The following is a 16897-nucleotide window of genomic DNA, read 5'->3' as shown; positions in this document are numbered from 1 at the left end:
CGGACAGCTCTATACGTGTATGTATGGAAAAATGAAAATTTCCGTCTATCTTTTTACGGAGTCACACACAGATAGCATGCATTTGTCCGTGATACCAGCCGGTACACGGTAGTGTGTGAGGAGAGTACAGCTCTATACAGTGTATGTATGGAAACTTTTAAATCTCCGTCTAATTTTTTCCGGAGTCACACACACACGCTGTCTCTGTAGAGATTTGACCGTTTTCAAACAGCAGATATTCAATACTGTTTGCGAAGTGGACAGCTCTATACGGTGTATGGAAAAATGGAAATGTTCGTCTATGTATTTACGGAGTCTCACACACACACACGCTGTCTCTGTATAGATTTGACCGCTATCCAAACAGCAGATATACAATACTGTTTGAGAAGCGGACAGCTGTATACGGTGCATGTATGGAAAATTTTAAATCTCCGTCTATTTTTTTTACAGAGTCGCACACACACGCTGTCTCTGTATAGATTTGACCGTGATCAAACAGCAGATATACGATACTGTTTGAGAAGCGGACAGCTCTATATGGTGTATGTATGGAGAATTTTAAATCTCTGTCTATTATCGCTGTCTATTATTTTCCTGAGTCACACACACACTGTCTCTGTATAGATTTGACCGTTATCAAACAGCAGATATACGATACTGTTTGAGAAGCGTATAGCTCTATACGGTGTATGGAAAAATTGAAATGTCTGTATATGTATTTACGGAGTCTCACACACACACACTGTCTCTGTATAGATTTGACCGCAATACAAACAGCATATATGATACTGTTTGAGAAGTGGACAGCTCTATATGGTGTATGTATGGAAAATTTAAAATCTGTCTATTTTTTTAAGGAGTAACACACAGATAGCATGTATATGTCCGTGATACCAGCCGGTACATGGTAGTGTGTCAGGAGCGTACACCTCTATACAGTGTGTGAAAAAATGAACGCTCTGTAACTGTGCAGAAAAACAGAATAAAAGTATTTTTGCTTTGAAAAAAGCAGTCTGCACAGCAGTGAGCACACAGCAATGCAGCTATCAGGTAGCCTTATAAGGCAGCCTAATAACCACTAGCGCTGCTGCACACACAAAAATCCTCCCCTGTCACTGCACACTAACTGCACATTTGAAATCGCTATCAGCAGAAGCACAGATTTTTTTTCTTTGCTGCCTAACACTCTCCCTATTGAGAATCAGCGGCAGCAACCTCTCCCTATGCTAAGATCGGCAGAATAAAATGACGGTCGGCGGTCAGGGCTTTTATAGCCACTGTGACGCCACACAAAGCAAACCAATCACACGAATGCCCTTCTCTAAGATGGTGGTGGCGGCTGCCCATGTCATAGCGTTGCCCACAGTGTGCGTCCTTGATGACTGGCTGAGAAAAGGCGCTGGAAGCATTATGGGAAACGCGACTTTGGCACACGGGTCGGCGACCTCATGGCCGACCTCACGCTATGATCGGGTTTCGATCGGTGAAACCCGACTTTAACGAAAGTCGGCGACTTATGAATTTGACCAACCCGTTTCGCTCAACTCTACTTATGAGGCATTAAAGTACTCAGGAGAAATTGCGGAACAAATTGTACTGTTCACTTTCTCATATTACCCATTTCCAAAATTGCAAACTTGGGGTCAAGGCACCATTTTACTGGAAAAATAGTAATATTTTATTTACTCAACCTGATGTTATACTAATTTGTGAATCATCTGACAGTTAAAAATACTTACTACTCCCCTAGATGAATTCCTTGAGGGGCGTAATTTACAAAGTAGGATCACTTGTGGAGGTTTCTCCTGTTCTGACATGTCAGAGACTCTTCAAATGTGACATGGTATCAGCAACCTATTTCAGCCAAAATGGCGCTCATTCCCTTTCCAGCCCTGCTGTGCGTCCAAGCAGTTATTTTCCAACAAATACAGTGGGGCAAAAAAGTATTTAGTCAGTCAGCAATAGTGCAAGTTCCACCACTTAAAAAGATGAGAGGCGTCTGTAATTTACATCATAGGTAGACCTCAACTATGGGAGACAAACTGAGAAAAAAAAATCCAGAAAATCACATTGTCTGTTTTTTTTTCATTTTATTTGCATATTATGGTGGAAAATAAGTATTTGGTCAGAAACAAGCAAACAAGATTTCTGGCTCCCACAGACCTGTAACTTCTTCTTTAAGAGTCTCCTCTTTCCTCCACTCATTACCTGTAGTAATGGCACCTGTTTAAACTTATCAGTATAAAAAGACACCTGTGCACACCCTCAGTCTGACTCCAAACTCCACTATGGTGAAGACCAAAGAGCTGTCAAAGGACACCAGAAACAAAATTGTAGCCCTGCACCAGGCTGGGAAGACTGAATCTGCAATAGCCAACCAGCTTGGAGTGAAGAAATCAACTGTGGGAGCAATAATTAGAAAATGGAAGACATACAAGACCACTGATAATCTCCCTCGATCTGGTGCTCCACGCAAAATCCCACCCCGTGGGGTCAGAATGATCACAAGAACGGTGAGCAAAAATCCCAGAACCACGCGGGGGGACCTAGTGAATGAACTGCAGAGAGCTGGGACCAATGTAACAAGGCCTACCATAAGTAACACACTACGCCACCATGGACTCAGATCCTGCAGTGCCAGACGTGTCCCACTGCTTAAGCCTGTACATGTCCGGGCCCGTCTGAAGTTTGCTAGAGAGCATTTGGATGATCCAGAGGAGTTTTGGGAGAATGTCCTATGGTCTGATGAAACCAAACTGGAACTGTTTGGTAGAAACCCAACTTGTCGTGTTTGGAGGAAAAAGAATACTGAGTTGTATCCATCAAACACCATACCTACTGTAAAGCATGGTGGTGGAAACATCATGCTTTGGGGCTGTTTCTCTGCAAAGGGGCCAGGACGACTGATCCGGGTACATGAAAGAATGAATGGGGCCATGTATCGTGAGATTTTGAGTGCAAACCTCCTTCCATCAGCAAGGGCATTGAAGATGAAACGTGGCTGGGTCTTTCAACATGACAATGATCCAAAGCACACCGCCAGGGCAACGAAGGAGTGGCTTCGTAAGAAGCATTTCAAGGTCCTGGAGTGGCCTAGCCAGTCTCCAGATCTCAACCCTATAGAAAACCTTTGGAGGGAGTTGAAAGTCCGTGTTGCCAAGCGAAAAGCCAAAAACATCACTGCTCTAGAGGAGATCTGCATGGAGGAATGGGCCAACATACCAACAACAGTGTGTGGCAACCTTGTGAAGACTTACAGAAAACGTTTGACCTCTGTCATTGCCAACAAAGGATAGATCACAAAGTATTGAGATGAAATTTTGTTTCTGACCAAATACTTATTTTCCACCATAATATGCAAATAAAATGAAAAAAAAAACAGACAATGTGATTTTCTGGATTTTTTTTTCTCAGTTTGTCTCCCATAGTTGAGGTCTACCTATGATGTAAATTACAGACGCCTCTCATCTTTTTAAGTGGTGGAACTTGCACTATTGCTGACTGACTAAATACTTTTTTGCCCCACTGTATGGGGGTATCAGCGTACTCTGGAAATATTGCACAACAGATTTTGGCATCTATTATCTCCAGTTATCCTTCTGAAAATATATAAAATTGGGGCTAAAACAACATTTTTGTGGGAAAAATGTTTTTTTTTTTATTTTAACCGCTCAACATTATAAAATTCTGGGAAGCCTCTGCGGGTTCAAGTTGCTCACCACACATCTAGATAAAGTCCTTGAGGTGTGTATTTTCCAAAATGGGGTCATTTGTGGGGGGGTTCCACTGTTTAGGCACCTCAAGCTCTCCAAGTAAAAAATAAGGGGGCTAGGGTCTTCCATCCCTGTGCACAGTAAGTTTGTCATTTCATAGTTTTTAGCAAAAAGTGGCCAAACCTGTTAAAGCATATCTGTCATTACAGGTACATTTCAAAATAAGTTGTCATGTTTGTGTAAAAGTAACACTATTTCTGGTCATAATGTGACTTATTTCCTGAATTTTTCATCAGTCTTCCCTCTGCAGGCTCTATCTCCATATTTCAGGTGTCTCTAATCCAGAGGATGGTGACTTGCTTCTCTAATGTCTCCCATATACTGTAGACACAGAGAGATTGATTCCGGTAACACACTTACAGAAGCAGCAAGTGGAATATTTTACAGCAGTAAAAAGTTGTGTGGTTGTGAGTTCATAATTGAAGTAAAATAAGTTTGCTTGAAGCTGTACTACAAACTGACATTGTCTGCCTGGTCTCTTACTGTGCCGAGTGCTCGTCACTCCTTCTTGCTCTTTTACTCTCCACAGAGTATAATAGGCGGTATAGCCTGACACCTCACTTTGAACTAGATGGTATAAGTATCTTATTTTCGCCTGTACTATTGATTTATGCAAAGTTTGTTAACATGTCAGTGACCATTCAATTAATTTCAGAAAGATGAAATGAGCTCACCTCTGTGGTTTGCTTGGTCCAGATGAGGTTTCATTGGATAAAGACTGAAAGAAGAAGATACATAGGTAACACATTATTCACAAAGCATCAAAATATGGGAAAGTCAGCTTCTGGTGAGAATTACTTAAAAGGATATTGACATCTTTGGGGGGGGAAATAATTTCCCTTCTACCCAGCTAATTCTTTTTTTTTTTCAAATAGGTTTATGACACCACATCATTAAAAATTGACTAGCTGAATCCTTCTAAGCTTTATGTAGAAACAGGAGGTCAATTCTCCCTGTCATAAGTCATAAGTCACTGCCAAAGTCCCTGGCAGGGAGGAGAGAGCAGCTGGGTCAGGAGGTGAAGAGGGGAATGATATATGCAGGCAAAAGAGACTTTCTGTTGCTATATAGCACAGAGAAAATGGAATAATTATCTGGGTAAAAAGGCAAAATGAGCAATTGTGGTTTTGAGATGTCTATATCACAGAAAATACCCAAAAGTGACACCATTCAGAAAACAGCACCCATCAAAGTCCTCAAAACCACATTCAAGAAGTATACTAACACTTCAGGTGCTTGACATGAACTAAAGCAATGAGAAAGGAAAAATACGAACATTTTACTTTTTCCACAAAATTTTACCTTAGCCCCAATTTTTTTATTTTCACATGGGTAACAGGATGAAATAGACCCCAAAATCTGTTGTCCAATTTCTCCCGAGTACGCCAATACCCCATAGGTGGGGGAAAAATATTGTTTTGGCGCACGGCAAAGCTCGGAAGGGAAGGAACACTTTGACTTTTTGAAAGCAAAATGGCTGTAATCGATAGTGGAAGCCATGTTGCATTTGGATAGCACCTAATGTGCCTAAATAGTGGAAATCCCCCACAAGTAACCCAATTTTGGAACCTAGACCTCTGAAGGAATGTATCTAGATGTGTGGCAAGCACCTTAAACCCCTAGGTTCTTCACAGAAATTTAGAACATAGTGCCATGAAAAAAAAATCTAGTTTTTTTCCCACAAAAATGTATTTTTAGCCTCATTTTTTTGTTTTCACAAAAGGTAACAGGATAAAATGGACCCCAAAATTTATTGTGCAATTTCTCCTGAGTACGCCGATACCCCATATGTTGGGGAAAACTACTGTTTGGGCACACGGCAGGGCTCGAAAAGAAAGGAGCGACTTTTGGAACGCAGACTTTGATAGAATGGTCTGCAGGCGTCATGTCTCATTTAGAGAGCTCCTGATGTGTCTAAACAATGGAAACCTCCCACAAGGGATCTCATTTTGGAAACTACACCCCTCAAGGATTTATGCAGTTGTATAGCAAGCATTTTGAACCAACAAGTACTACCCAAAGCACATATGATAACATTAGGTCATCATATGGACATATTTCATTTTTTTCATGAAAATGTTGTTTTAGCCCCAAATTTGTAATTTTCACAATGGGTAATAGGTGAAAACGGACCCCATAATTTGTTACATAATTACTCCTGAATGCGTTGATACCCCATATGTGGTCAAAAACTTCTCTTTGGGCACATGTTAGGGCTAGGAAAGAAAGGAGCATTATTTGTCTGGAATAGATTGTGAACGCAATGTTGCATTTGGAAAACCTCTAACATGAAAAAAACAGCATAAATCCCCCACAAGTGACCCCATTTTTGATAAATATACCCCTCAAGGAATAAACCTAGGGGTACACTGAGCATTTTTAAGCAACAGGTGATTCACAAAACTTTATAACAATTAGATGTGAGGACAAAAAAATTTTTTTCTTCTGAAGTACTGTTTTAGGACCAAATTTATCATTTAGACTTGAGGTAATGGGAGAAATTGGACTCCACATTTTTTATGCAATTTCTCCCGAATGTGGCAGTAAACTACTGTTTAAGCACATGTCAGGGATCGGATGGAAAAATACTTGGCTTTTAGAATGCAGAGTCCATTTGAATAGATTGTGGGCTCCATTAGCTAACCCTTAAGGTGCCAAAAGAGCAGAACCCCCCCCAAGTGATCCCATATTGGAAAGTTAACTGCCTAAGGACGTCTTCTAGGTGCGTAGCCAGTATTTTGAACCCATGAGTGTCTCACAGAATTTTATAAAATTGAGACGTAGAAATAAGATATTTTAGTAGTAAAAATGTAATTTGTCAGGTACACAAGAGTTATTAGGTGAAACTGGACCTCATAATTTATTGTGCAATTTCTCCTGATCGCGGCACTAACCCATATGTAGTTAGAAATTACTGTTAGGCCACACGTCAGGGTTGAGAAGGAAGGAGCGCCATTTAGCTTTTGGAGCACAGACTTTACTAGAATAGTTTCGGGCTCCGCAAATATTGCCCGCAAGGTGCCAGAATAGCAGAAAAACCCCAAACTGACCCCATTGTAGATGAAGAATAAAAGTCACTAATTCACACTCAAATGGGGTGAATATTTATGCATTCATTATGACATTAGTTATTCTAATAAATGTCACTTATAGAGTAGTCTCTTAAGTTTAAGTTTTGAGTCTTTTCGATCAGTGTCAAAGTTGAAAACCTTCTATTGGTACGGAGCATGCGTATTTTACAATACCTGGGAATTGCTGCTCTCTGGCTGTACAGGTTCACTTTCTGGCTTTTGCTCACTTGAAGAAAAGTGGTCTTCAGAACTACAATAATAAATGCAGATTTATATATTTCGGGTTTGTTCAGCAGTAGTTGATAAAACCTCTCTTCCCCAACAATTAAACAATGAAATGGTAAATGGGATTGTTCAACGAAAGCAAGTGATGACCTATCCATAGGTACTGATCACTGTGATCCGCCTGAATGGCAGAACAGGGCACTTTTATCCTTGTCACAATGGAGTAGCAGGTCAGAAACTCAATCATCGCTCCATTCACTACCTAAGGGGCTGCCAAGCGCTGTACTGGGCTTTTCCCAGCAGCCCCATAGCAAATGAATGGCAGGACGATTGGGCATCTAACCTGCTACTCCAGTCTAACTGGAATAAAGGTGCCCTGCCGGGGATAAAAATGTCATGTTCTGCCCATCAGTGAGGCCAATCCCACTGATCAATAACTTATTCTTGCATAGTGGAAACCCTCAAAATATCCCTTTTTGGAAACTGAACTTGTCAGGAGGTGTTGAGTAGCCACCAAGAACTGACCCATATTTTAAAATGACATCTTTCAAGGACTTCATCTAGGAAATATGGGGGGTTTAACTCTTACTTTAAAGGGAAGGTGCCATCCAAAAAAAAATTTTCAGCAATTAAAAAAATGTAAAGAATTAATGTTTACATTTTCTTAAAAAATATTATCATTTGTTTTTAATTTTGTAAAATTTGAAAAATAATTTTAAAAAGTTTGGCATTTCCACTTGTTAACATTAGGGGGAGCAGCTACTGAAACTTGGCACAAAAACCTAGTGTACACCTAGCTCACATTACTGCCCTGCAGTAATTATGGGCGGAATCTGCTGACATGGGTGTGGTGTCACTCCTCTCCTCCCCTTCTGGGTGTTTGCTAAGGGAAAAGAGAGGATGACATTTAGGAACACAGTGAGCAGCCATTTTGATGGGACCTGCAAAGTTACTGAGTGTCTTTGCATGCAAAGTCTGGATCAGAACAGGCCATCAATCAGCAGACATGTTTCCTGGATTTCTGTGGAGCAGACAAGAAGACGGTCCATCCATGTGTATAAAACACAGCGCTCTATGTACAATCCCTGGCACCGAACAGGGTGCCCCCATAGACCAGCGCACTGCTCTCCTGAAATACTCTGTGCTGCTGTCACCCTGTTCCTTCCACCATATATAAGGCCCATCGCCTCGCTTTCACACATCGCCAGGACAGGATCTGAGGAGAGGAATGGGGTCTTCGGTCACCGAGGATGGCAGGCAGCAAGGATTCTGGGACCAGGGTACAGCAGCACAGAGTATTTCAGGAGGGCAGTGTGCTGGTCTATGGGGGGCACAGAGGGAGATATATGGGGGAGAAGCAGGGTGACAGCACCACAGAAATCCAGGAAACATTTCTGCTGACTGATGGCCTGTTCTGACCCAGACTTTGCATGCAAAGACCCCATTCCCCTCCTCAGATCCTGTCCTGGCGATGTGTGAAAGCGAGGCGACAGGCGCAGTCCGGCGTGACCCTGGGAAGCAGGATGGGGGGAAATGGAGCCATTCAGTAACGATAAAAATGAGACCTCTCTCTTCAGCTGCCTCACCAGCCCTCCCCTGTCTGCACCTAACTATTTCCCCTGACCTGTGTGCAGGTGCTCAGCCAGAACCACCCTAGAATGGATCCCCTTTTAGCAGATAATACTGCCATAGTGTTCTCACATAATACCACCATATACTTCACACATAATGCCGCCATATAGATCATACACAACACCACCATGTAGAGCAGACAGAAAACCAGCAGGGTGACAGCAGCACAGAGTATTTCAGGAGAGCAATAACACACGGGATAGGATTAGATATACGGCTCAGAAGACAGTATCACACAGGATAGGATTAGATACACAGGTCAGCAGACAGTATCACACAGGAGAGGATTAGATACACAGCTCAGCCGTCAGTATCACATAGGATAGGATTATATACACGGCTCAGCAGTCAGTATCACACAGGAGAGGATTAGATACACGGCTCAGCAGTCAGTATCACACAGGAGAGGATTAGATACACTGCTCCACAGTCGGTATCACACAGGATAGGATTAGATACACGGATCAGCAGACAGTATCACAAAGGATAGGATTAGATACACGGCTCAGCAGTCAGTATCACACAGGATAGGATTAGGTACACGGATCAGCAATCAGTATCACACAGGAGAGGATTAGATACACAGCTCAGCACACAGTATCACACAGGATAGGATTAGATACAGGGATCAGCAGTCGGTATCACACAGAATAGGATTAGGTACACTGCTCAGCAGTCAGCATCACACAGGATAGGATTAGATACACGGCTCAGCAGTCAGTATCACATAGGATTAGATACACAGATCAGAAGACAGTATCACACAGGAGAGGATTAGATACACAACTCAGCAGTCAGTGTCACACAGGATAGGCTTAGATACACAGGTTAGTAGACAGTATCACACAGGAGAGGATTAGATACACAGCTCAGTCATCAGTATCACACAGGATAGGATTAGATACACGGATCAGCAGACAGTATCACACAGGAGAGGATTAGATACACAGCTCAGCAGTCAGAATCACACAGGATAGGATTAGATACATGGATCAGCCGTCAGTATCACACAGGAGAGGATTAGATACACGGATCAGCAGACAGTATCACACAGGAGAGGATTAGATACACGGCTCAGCAGTCAGTATCACATAGGAGAGCATTACATGTCTAGCAGATGGCCAAGTGTTTTGAAAGAGCAGGGGCAGCAGCTGGTCGGGTGTTTTGGAAAGAGCAGATCGGTCTCCAGGAGCTCGTCCTGCATCCTCTCCTGCAGCTGGTATGTGAAGAGTTAACATCCAAGCCCTGTTATGCTGGAACAGTACAGCATCCAGGGCTTGCAATAGAGTGTAAATGGAGCTAAAAGGAAAGCACTGGGTTCTAATAAGATGGCGCCTGGCTACACCTACAGCTGTGAATTGAGCTGCCCACAGAGGCGTGCCCAGTTCACAGCTAATGCTGCTGCAATTATACAAATAGGGTCGGAAGCCGACTGTTCTCTCTTACGCCCAGGGACTGCCGTAAATGAGCACGGAAAGGGTAAGATAGCAGCCCCCAGTGGCTGCATTAATACAGTAAAAAAAAAAAACCATACACACCACTGAGTCAAGCTTAGGGATCAATATCTTTTTATACTATTTTCTTTTTTACATTAAATTATGAAAAAACACGGCACCTTCCCTTTAAATTATAATGTGGAGGTATATGTAATCCATGTGAAGTATGTCAGGGCATGGAGGTGGCACAATGATGGTGAAAATAAGTAAGAAATAAGTCTGTATCTGAATGTTTTATCGTCTGTGCAGAGGAGGACACAGCCAGGCAGAAGATCGTTTGGATGAATTATGTGACCACCCCCACCTTGAGGTCTTTGAATGCAGTGACCACTGGTATAAACTCTTTACACACAAATACTATGGTGAGCAAGGGGTTCTGTACCTGGGGTGCTGTAGTAAGAAATGAGGGAGGTAGGGTCTTCCATACTGTTCACCACATTTTATATCATTTCAGAGTTTGTAGCAGAAAGTGACCAACCCTTTTAACCCCTTCATGACCCAGCCTATTTTGACCTTAATGACTTGGCCATTTTTTGCAATTCTGACCAGTGTCCCTTTATGAGGTAATAACTCTGGAACGCTTCAACGCATCCTAGCGATTCTGAGATTGTTTTTTCGTGACATATTGGGCTTCATGTTAGTGGTAAATTTAGATCGATAATTTTTGCGTTTATTAGTGAAAAAATCAGAAATTTGGCGAAAATTTTGAAAATTTCGCAATTTTCAAAGTTTGAATTTTTATTCTGTTAAACTAGAGAGTTATGTGACACAAAATAGTTACTAAATAACATTTCCCACATGTCTACTTTACATCAGCACAATTTTGGAAGCAAAATATTTTTTGTTAGGAAGTTATAAGGGTTAAAAGTTGACCAGTGATTTCTCATTTTTACAACAAAATTTACAAAACCATTTTTTTTAGGGACCACCTCACATTTGAAGTCACTTTGAGGGGTCTATATGGCAGAAAATACCCAAAAGTGACACCATTCTAAAAACTGCACCCCTCAAGCTACTCAAAACTACATTCAAGAAGATTATTAACCCTTTAGGTGTTTCACAGGAACTAAAGCAACATGGAAGGAAAAAATGGACATTTTAATTTTTCCAACAAAAATTTTCTTTCAGCATCAATTTTTTCATTTTCACATGGGCAACAGGATAAAATGGATCCTAAAATTTGTTGGGCAATTTCCCCTGAGTACACCGATACCTCATATGTGGTCATAAACCACTGTTTGGGCACACGGCAGGGCTCAGAAGGGAAGGAGCGCCATTTGACTTTTTGAATGGAAAATATGCTGGAATATTTAGCGCTTGCCATGTCGCGTTTGGAGAGTCGCTGTGTGCCTAAACACTGGAGCTCCCCCACAAGTGACCCCATTTTGGAAACTAGACCCCCCAAGGAACTTATCTAGATGCATAGTGATCACTTTGAACCCCCAGGTGCTTCTCAAATTGATCCGTAAAAAAAAAAGTACTTTTTTTTCACAAAAATTATCTTTTATCCTCAGTTTTTTCATTTTCACATGGGCAACAGGATAAAATGGATCCTAAAATTTGTTGGGCAATTTCTCCTGAGCACACCGATACCTCATATGTGGTCATAAACCACTGTTTGGGTGCACGGCAGGGCCCGGAAGGGAAGGAGCGCCATTTGACTTTTTGAATGGAAAATTAGCTCCAATCGTTATCGGACACCATGTCGCGTTTGGAGAGCCCCTGTGTGCCTAAACATTGGAGCTCCCCCACAAGTGACACCATTTTGGAAACTAGACCCCTTAAGGAACTTATCTAGATGTGTAGTGAGCACTTTGAACCCCCAAGTGCTTCACAAAAGTTTATAACATAGAGCAGTGAATATAAAAAATCATTTTTTTCCTCAAAAATGATTTTTTTAGCACGCTATTTTTTATTTTCACAAGGGTAACAGGAGAAATTGGACCAAAAAAGTTGTCCAGATTGTCCTGAGTATGCTGGTACCCCATATGTGGGGGGGGGGGCACTGTTTGGGTGCACGGCAGGGCGCAGAAGGGAATGAGCGCCATTTGACTTTTTGAAATGAAAATTAGCTCCAATCGTTAGCGGACACCATGTCGTGTTTGGAGAGCCCCTGTGTGCCTAAACTTAGGAGCTCCCCCACAAATGACCCCATTTTGGAAACTAGACCCCCTAAGGAACCTATCTAGATGCATAGTGAGCACTTTGAGCCCCGAGGTGATTCACAGAAGTTTATAATGCAGAGCAGTGAAAATAAAAAATCTTTTTTTTTCCTAAAAAAAATTTTTTTTAGTTGCCAATTTTTTATTTTCACAAGGGTACTAGGATAAATTGGACCACAAAAGTTGTTGTCCAGTTTGTCCTGAGTACGCTGGTACCCCATATGTGGGGGGAACCACTGTTTGGGCACACGTTGGGGCTCACCAGGGAAGTAGTGACATTTTGAAATGCTGACTTTGATGGAATGGTCTGCGGGCATCATGTTACATTTGCAGAGCCCTTGATGTACCTAAACTGTGGAAACCCCCCACAAGTGACCCCATTTTGGAAACTAGACCCCCCCAAGGAACTTATCTAGATGTGTGGTGAGCACCTTGAACCCCGAAGTGCTTCACAGAAGATTGTAACGCAGAGCCATGAAAATAAAAAATCTTTTTTTTCCTCAAAAAGTGAATTTTTAGCTCGCAATTTTTTATTTTCACAAGGGTAACAGGAGAAATTGGACCCCAAAAGTTGTTGTCCAGTTTGTCCTGAGTTCGCTGATACCCCATATGTGGGGAGGGACCATTGTTTGGGCACACGTCGGGGCTCGGAAGGGAAGTAGTGACGTTTTGAAATACCGACTTGATCGAATGGTCTGCGGGCATCATGTTACGTTTGCAGAGCCTCTGATGTGCCTAAACAGTGGAAACCCCCCACAAGTGACCTCATTTTGGAAACTAGACCACCAAGGAACTTATCTAGATGTGTGGTGAGCAGCACTTTGAACCCCCAAGTGCTTCACAGAATTTTATAACGCAGAACCGTGAAAATAAAAAATCTTTTTTTTCCTCAAAAAATGATCTTTTAGCCCGCAATTTTTTATTTTCACAAGGGTAACAGGAGAAATTGGACCCCAAAAGTTGTTGTCCAGTTTGTCCTGAGTATGCTGGTACCCCATATGTGGGGGGGAACCATTGTTTGGGCACACGTCAAGGCTCGGAATGGAAGTAGTGACGTTTTGAAATGCAGACTTTGATGGAATAGTCTGCGGTCGTCATTACGTTTGCAGAGCCCCTGATGTGCCTAAACAGTGGAAACCCCCCACAAGTGACCCCATTTTGGAAACTAGACCTTCCAAGGAACGTATGTAAGATGTGTTGTGAGCACTTTGAACCCCCAAGTGCTTCACAGAAGTTTATAATGCAGAGACGTGAAAATGAAAAAATCATTTTTTTCCACAAAAATAATTTTTTAGCCCCCAATTTTTTATTTTCCCAAGGGTAACACGAGAAATTAGTCCCCAAAAGTTGTTGTGCAATTTTTCCTGAGTACGCTGATACCTCATATGTTGGGGTAAACCACTGTTTGGGCACACGTCAGGGCTTGGAAGGGAGGGAGCACCGTTTGACTTTTTGAACGCAAAATTGGCTGGAATCAATGGTTGCACCATGTCACGTTTGGCGACCCCCTGATATGCCTAAACAGTGGAAACCCCTCAATTCTAACTCCAACCCTAACCCCAACACATCCCTAACCACAAGCCTAACCCTAATTCCAACGCTAACCCTAATTCTAACGCTAATTCCAACCCTAACCCTAATTCCAACCCTAACCCTAATTCCAACCCTAACCCTAATTCAACCCTAACCCTCTTTCCAACCCTAACCCTCTTTCCAACCCTAACCCTCTTTCCAATCCTAACCCTAACCCTCTTTCCAACCCTAACCCTAACCCTCTTTCCAACCCTAACCCTCTTTCCAACCCTAACCCTAACCCTCTTTTCAACCCTAACCCTCTTTTCAACCCTAACCCTATCCCTAATGGAAAAATAAAAATAAAAATATTTTCTTTATTTTATTAGTTGTGCCTACCTATGGGGGTGATAATCGGGGGGTTTATTTACTTTTTCTTTCATTTTGATCACTGTGAGAGTGATCAAAATGAAAGAATGGAATCTGCAGCCGGCCATTTTCTAAGATGGCGGCGCCCAAGAACCGGACCCGCCGGACACCGGGAGCGACAGGGGGACTTAGAAGGTGCCGGGGGAGGTGAGGGGGTTATCGGAATCTGGTGGGGAGCAGAGGGAATGGGAGGGGGCAGATGATGACAGCGGCGGCAGATCGCCGCTGTCATTCAGTTGCGGGGGGGGGCGATCGCCGGTGGGGGGGGTGGAATCGGTGTCTCCAGCCATGTCCGATGCTACAGCAGCATCGGCCATGGCTGGATTGTAATATTTCATCAATTTTCATTGATGAAATATTACTATCGCTCTGATTGGCTGTTTCACTTTTAACAGCCAATCAGAGCGATCGTAGCCACGTGGGGGCGAAGCCACGCCCCCTGTGGCGAAGAACAAAGCCCCCTGTATCTGCGGGTCGGGTGACCTTTCAGTGACCTAGGTCACCTGACCCGCAGGGGGGCTTTAAAGTCATGACGCCACATAGGCGTCATGGGTCGTTCTGGCACGACTTTTCATGACGCCTACGTGGCGTCAAAGGTCGTGAAGGGGTTAAGTTCAGAGAACTAGGGGAAGCATATGTCCTATAATGGAAAATTAATTACCTTTCAGAATTGGAACTATTTTCCTCGGCTTCTTCTATACCATCGAGCCCTGGTATCTGTTGCAACTGGAATAATTGAAAAGTTATTATGCTGGATCATTCTGAGATTGAGCTTTTTATTAGCATACTTCTATGGAAAACCGCTATGTGACATACTGCAGGGTAATCCCAAACATTGCCCTGTGCAAACTTACCATTCTGTGTCTATATGGACGCAACAGAGAAAAAATGCTAATAAAATTAGCAATGCTTTCTTTTTAATATGAGTCTACATGGCCTGTGGATTTGTGCAGGTAAAATACACTGAACATTAATTTATCAGTATAAAGGAAGAGAAAGAAATAGGGATTTTTGTGTACTCACCGTAAAATCCTTTTCTCCGAGCCACTCATTGGGGGAAACAGGACCGTGGGTGTATGCTGCTGCTACTAGGAGGCTGACACTGAGTGAATACAAAAAGGATTAGCTCCTCCTCTGCAGTATACACAACCCACTGGCTCTGGATCGAACCAGTTCAGTGACCAAGCAGTAGGAGGATAACAACATTAACAATAGGTACTACATGTCAACAAGAAACCAACATGGGCAACAGGCCAAAAAGGGTGGATGCTGTGTACCCCAATGAGTAGCTCGGAGAAAAGGATTTAACGGTGAGTACACAAAAATCCCTATTTATCCTTTGCCACATTGGGGGACACAGGACCGTGGGATGTCCCAGAGCAGTCCCTGGGTGGGAAATAACATCATAACAGAGTAAACTCCCGACACCAGCTGTCTAAAGGTATGCTACTGCTGCCTGCAAGATTCGTCTACCTAGGCCCGCATTTGCTGATGCCTGAGTATGGACATTATAATGCTTTGAGAAAGTGTGCAGGCTAGACCAGGTTGCCGCTTTGCAAACCTGCTCCGCAGACGCTTGATGTTGATTGGCCCACGAGGCACCTACTGACCGAGTGGAGTGTGCCTTGATCCCTGCTGGAATAGGCTTTCCCCTGATGCGGTAAGCTTCTTTAATAGCCGACAGAATCTATCTGGCTATTGTCGACTTAGAAGCGGCCAATCCCTTCCGATGCCCCTCCGGGAGCACAAACAGCGTGTCCGTCTGACGAAAAAACGCCGTCCTTGACGTGTACCTTCTGAGACCCCTCACAAGCGTCTAGGGGTGCTCTATAGGGAGGAACCACAAAGGAGACTCGCTGATAAAAACGTTCTCACCTGTGGTTTGGAAGCAATCTTACACTGGAACAGGACGGACAAGGCCGAGACCTGCCCTTTGAGTCCAGACCAGACTTAAGGAATTCCAAAATGGAGGGAATGTTGAAAACCAGCGGAGGCCGACCTCTATTTCTGCACCATTCGAAAAAGATTTTCCAAGTCCAATGATAGATGCGCACCGACACCTGCTTTCGAGCATTGATCATGGTGGAATCTACCTCATGGGAAAAACCCGCTTTGGTCAGAACACAGGATTCAACGGCCAAGCCGTCAAACACAGGGCCCTGGAGTTCTGGTGGTAAATTGAACCCTGGGAAAGCTGGTCCGGTCAATCTGGTAGTCACCAACGTACATCTGTGACCAGTTGGACCAGTTCTGCATACCACGCTCGGTGTGGCCAGTCTGGAGCCACTAGGATCACCGGTACCCCTCCGTTCTGATCTTCCTGATGACCTTCGGAATCAAGGGCAAATGTGGGAACAGGTAGGGAAGACGAAAGCGACTCCTTGGAAGGACCAGGGTGTTCAATCCGATGGCTCTCGGGTCCCGGACCAGGCCACACACTCGGGCACCTTGGCATTGAACCAGGACGCCATCAGGTCCACGTCCGGAGTTCCTCGGCGAAGACAGATCTGCTGGAAAATCTCCGAATGGAGAGACCACTCTCCCGAGGCTAGGCCTTGATGGCTGAGGAAATACGCGGCCCAGTTTTCCACTCC

General features: G+C 43.4%; 1 protein-coding gene across 3 annotated transcripts in view; it reads right to left on the bottom strand.

Annotated features, from left to right (window-relative positions):
- The window catches only part of LOC141063508 (interferon-induced, double-stranded RNA-activated protein kinase-like), a 253146-nt gene that overhangs the window by 128807 nt on the left and 107442 nt on the right, over window positions 1-16897 (bottom strand). For all 3 annotated transcript variants that reach the window (XM_073557589.1, XM_073557588.1, XM_073557590.1), the window contains 3 exons: window positions 14965-15029; window positions 7022-7097; window positions 4451-4494 (listed from right to left, as the gene is read on the bottom strand). In XM_073557589.1, the coding sequence (XP_073413690.1) occupies window positions 4451-4494; window positions 7022-7097; window positions 14965-15029 (185 nt within the window). The remainder of the gene's footprint in view (window positions 1-4450; window positions 4495-7021; window positions 7098-14964; window positions 15030-16897) is intronic.

Source organism: Dendrobates tinctorius, unplaced genomic scaffold (genome assembly GCF_039654945.1).
Source record: "Dendrobates tinctorius isolate UK_male_01 unplaced genomic scaffold, ASM3965494v1 ptg000250l, whole genome shotgun sequence".
NCBI classification, from domain to species: domain Eukaryota; kingdom Metazoa; phylum Chordata; class Amphibia; order Anura; family Dendrobatidae; genus Dendrobates; species Dendrobates tinctorius.
Note: the sequence above shows the minus strand (reverse complement) of the source record. Positions and strands in the feature narration are given on the sequence as shown.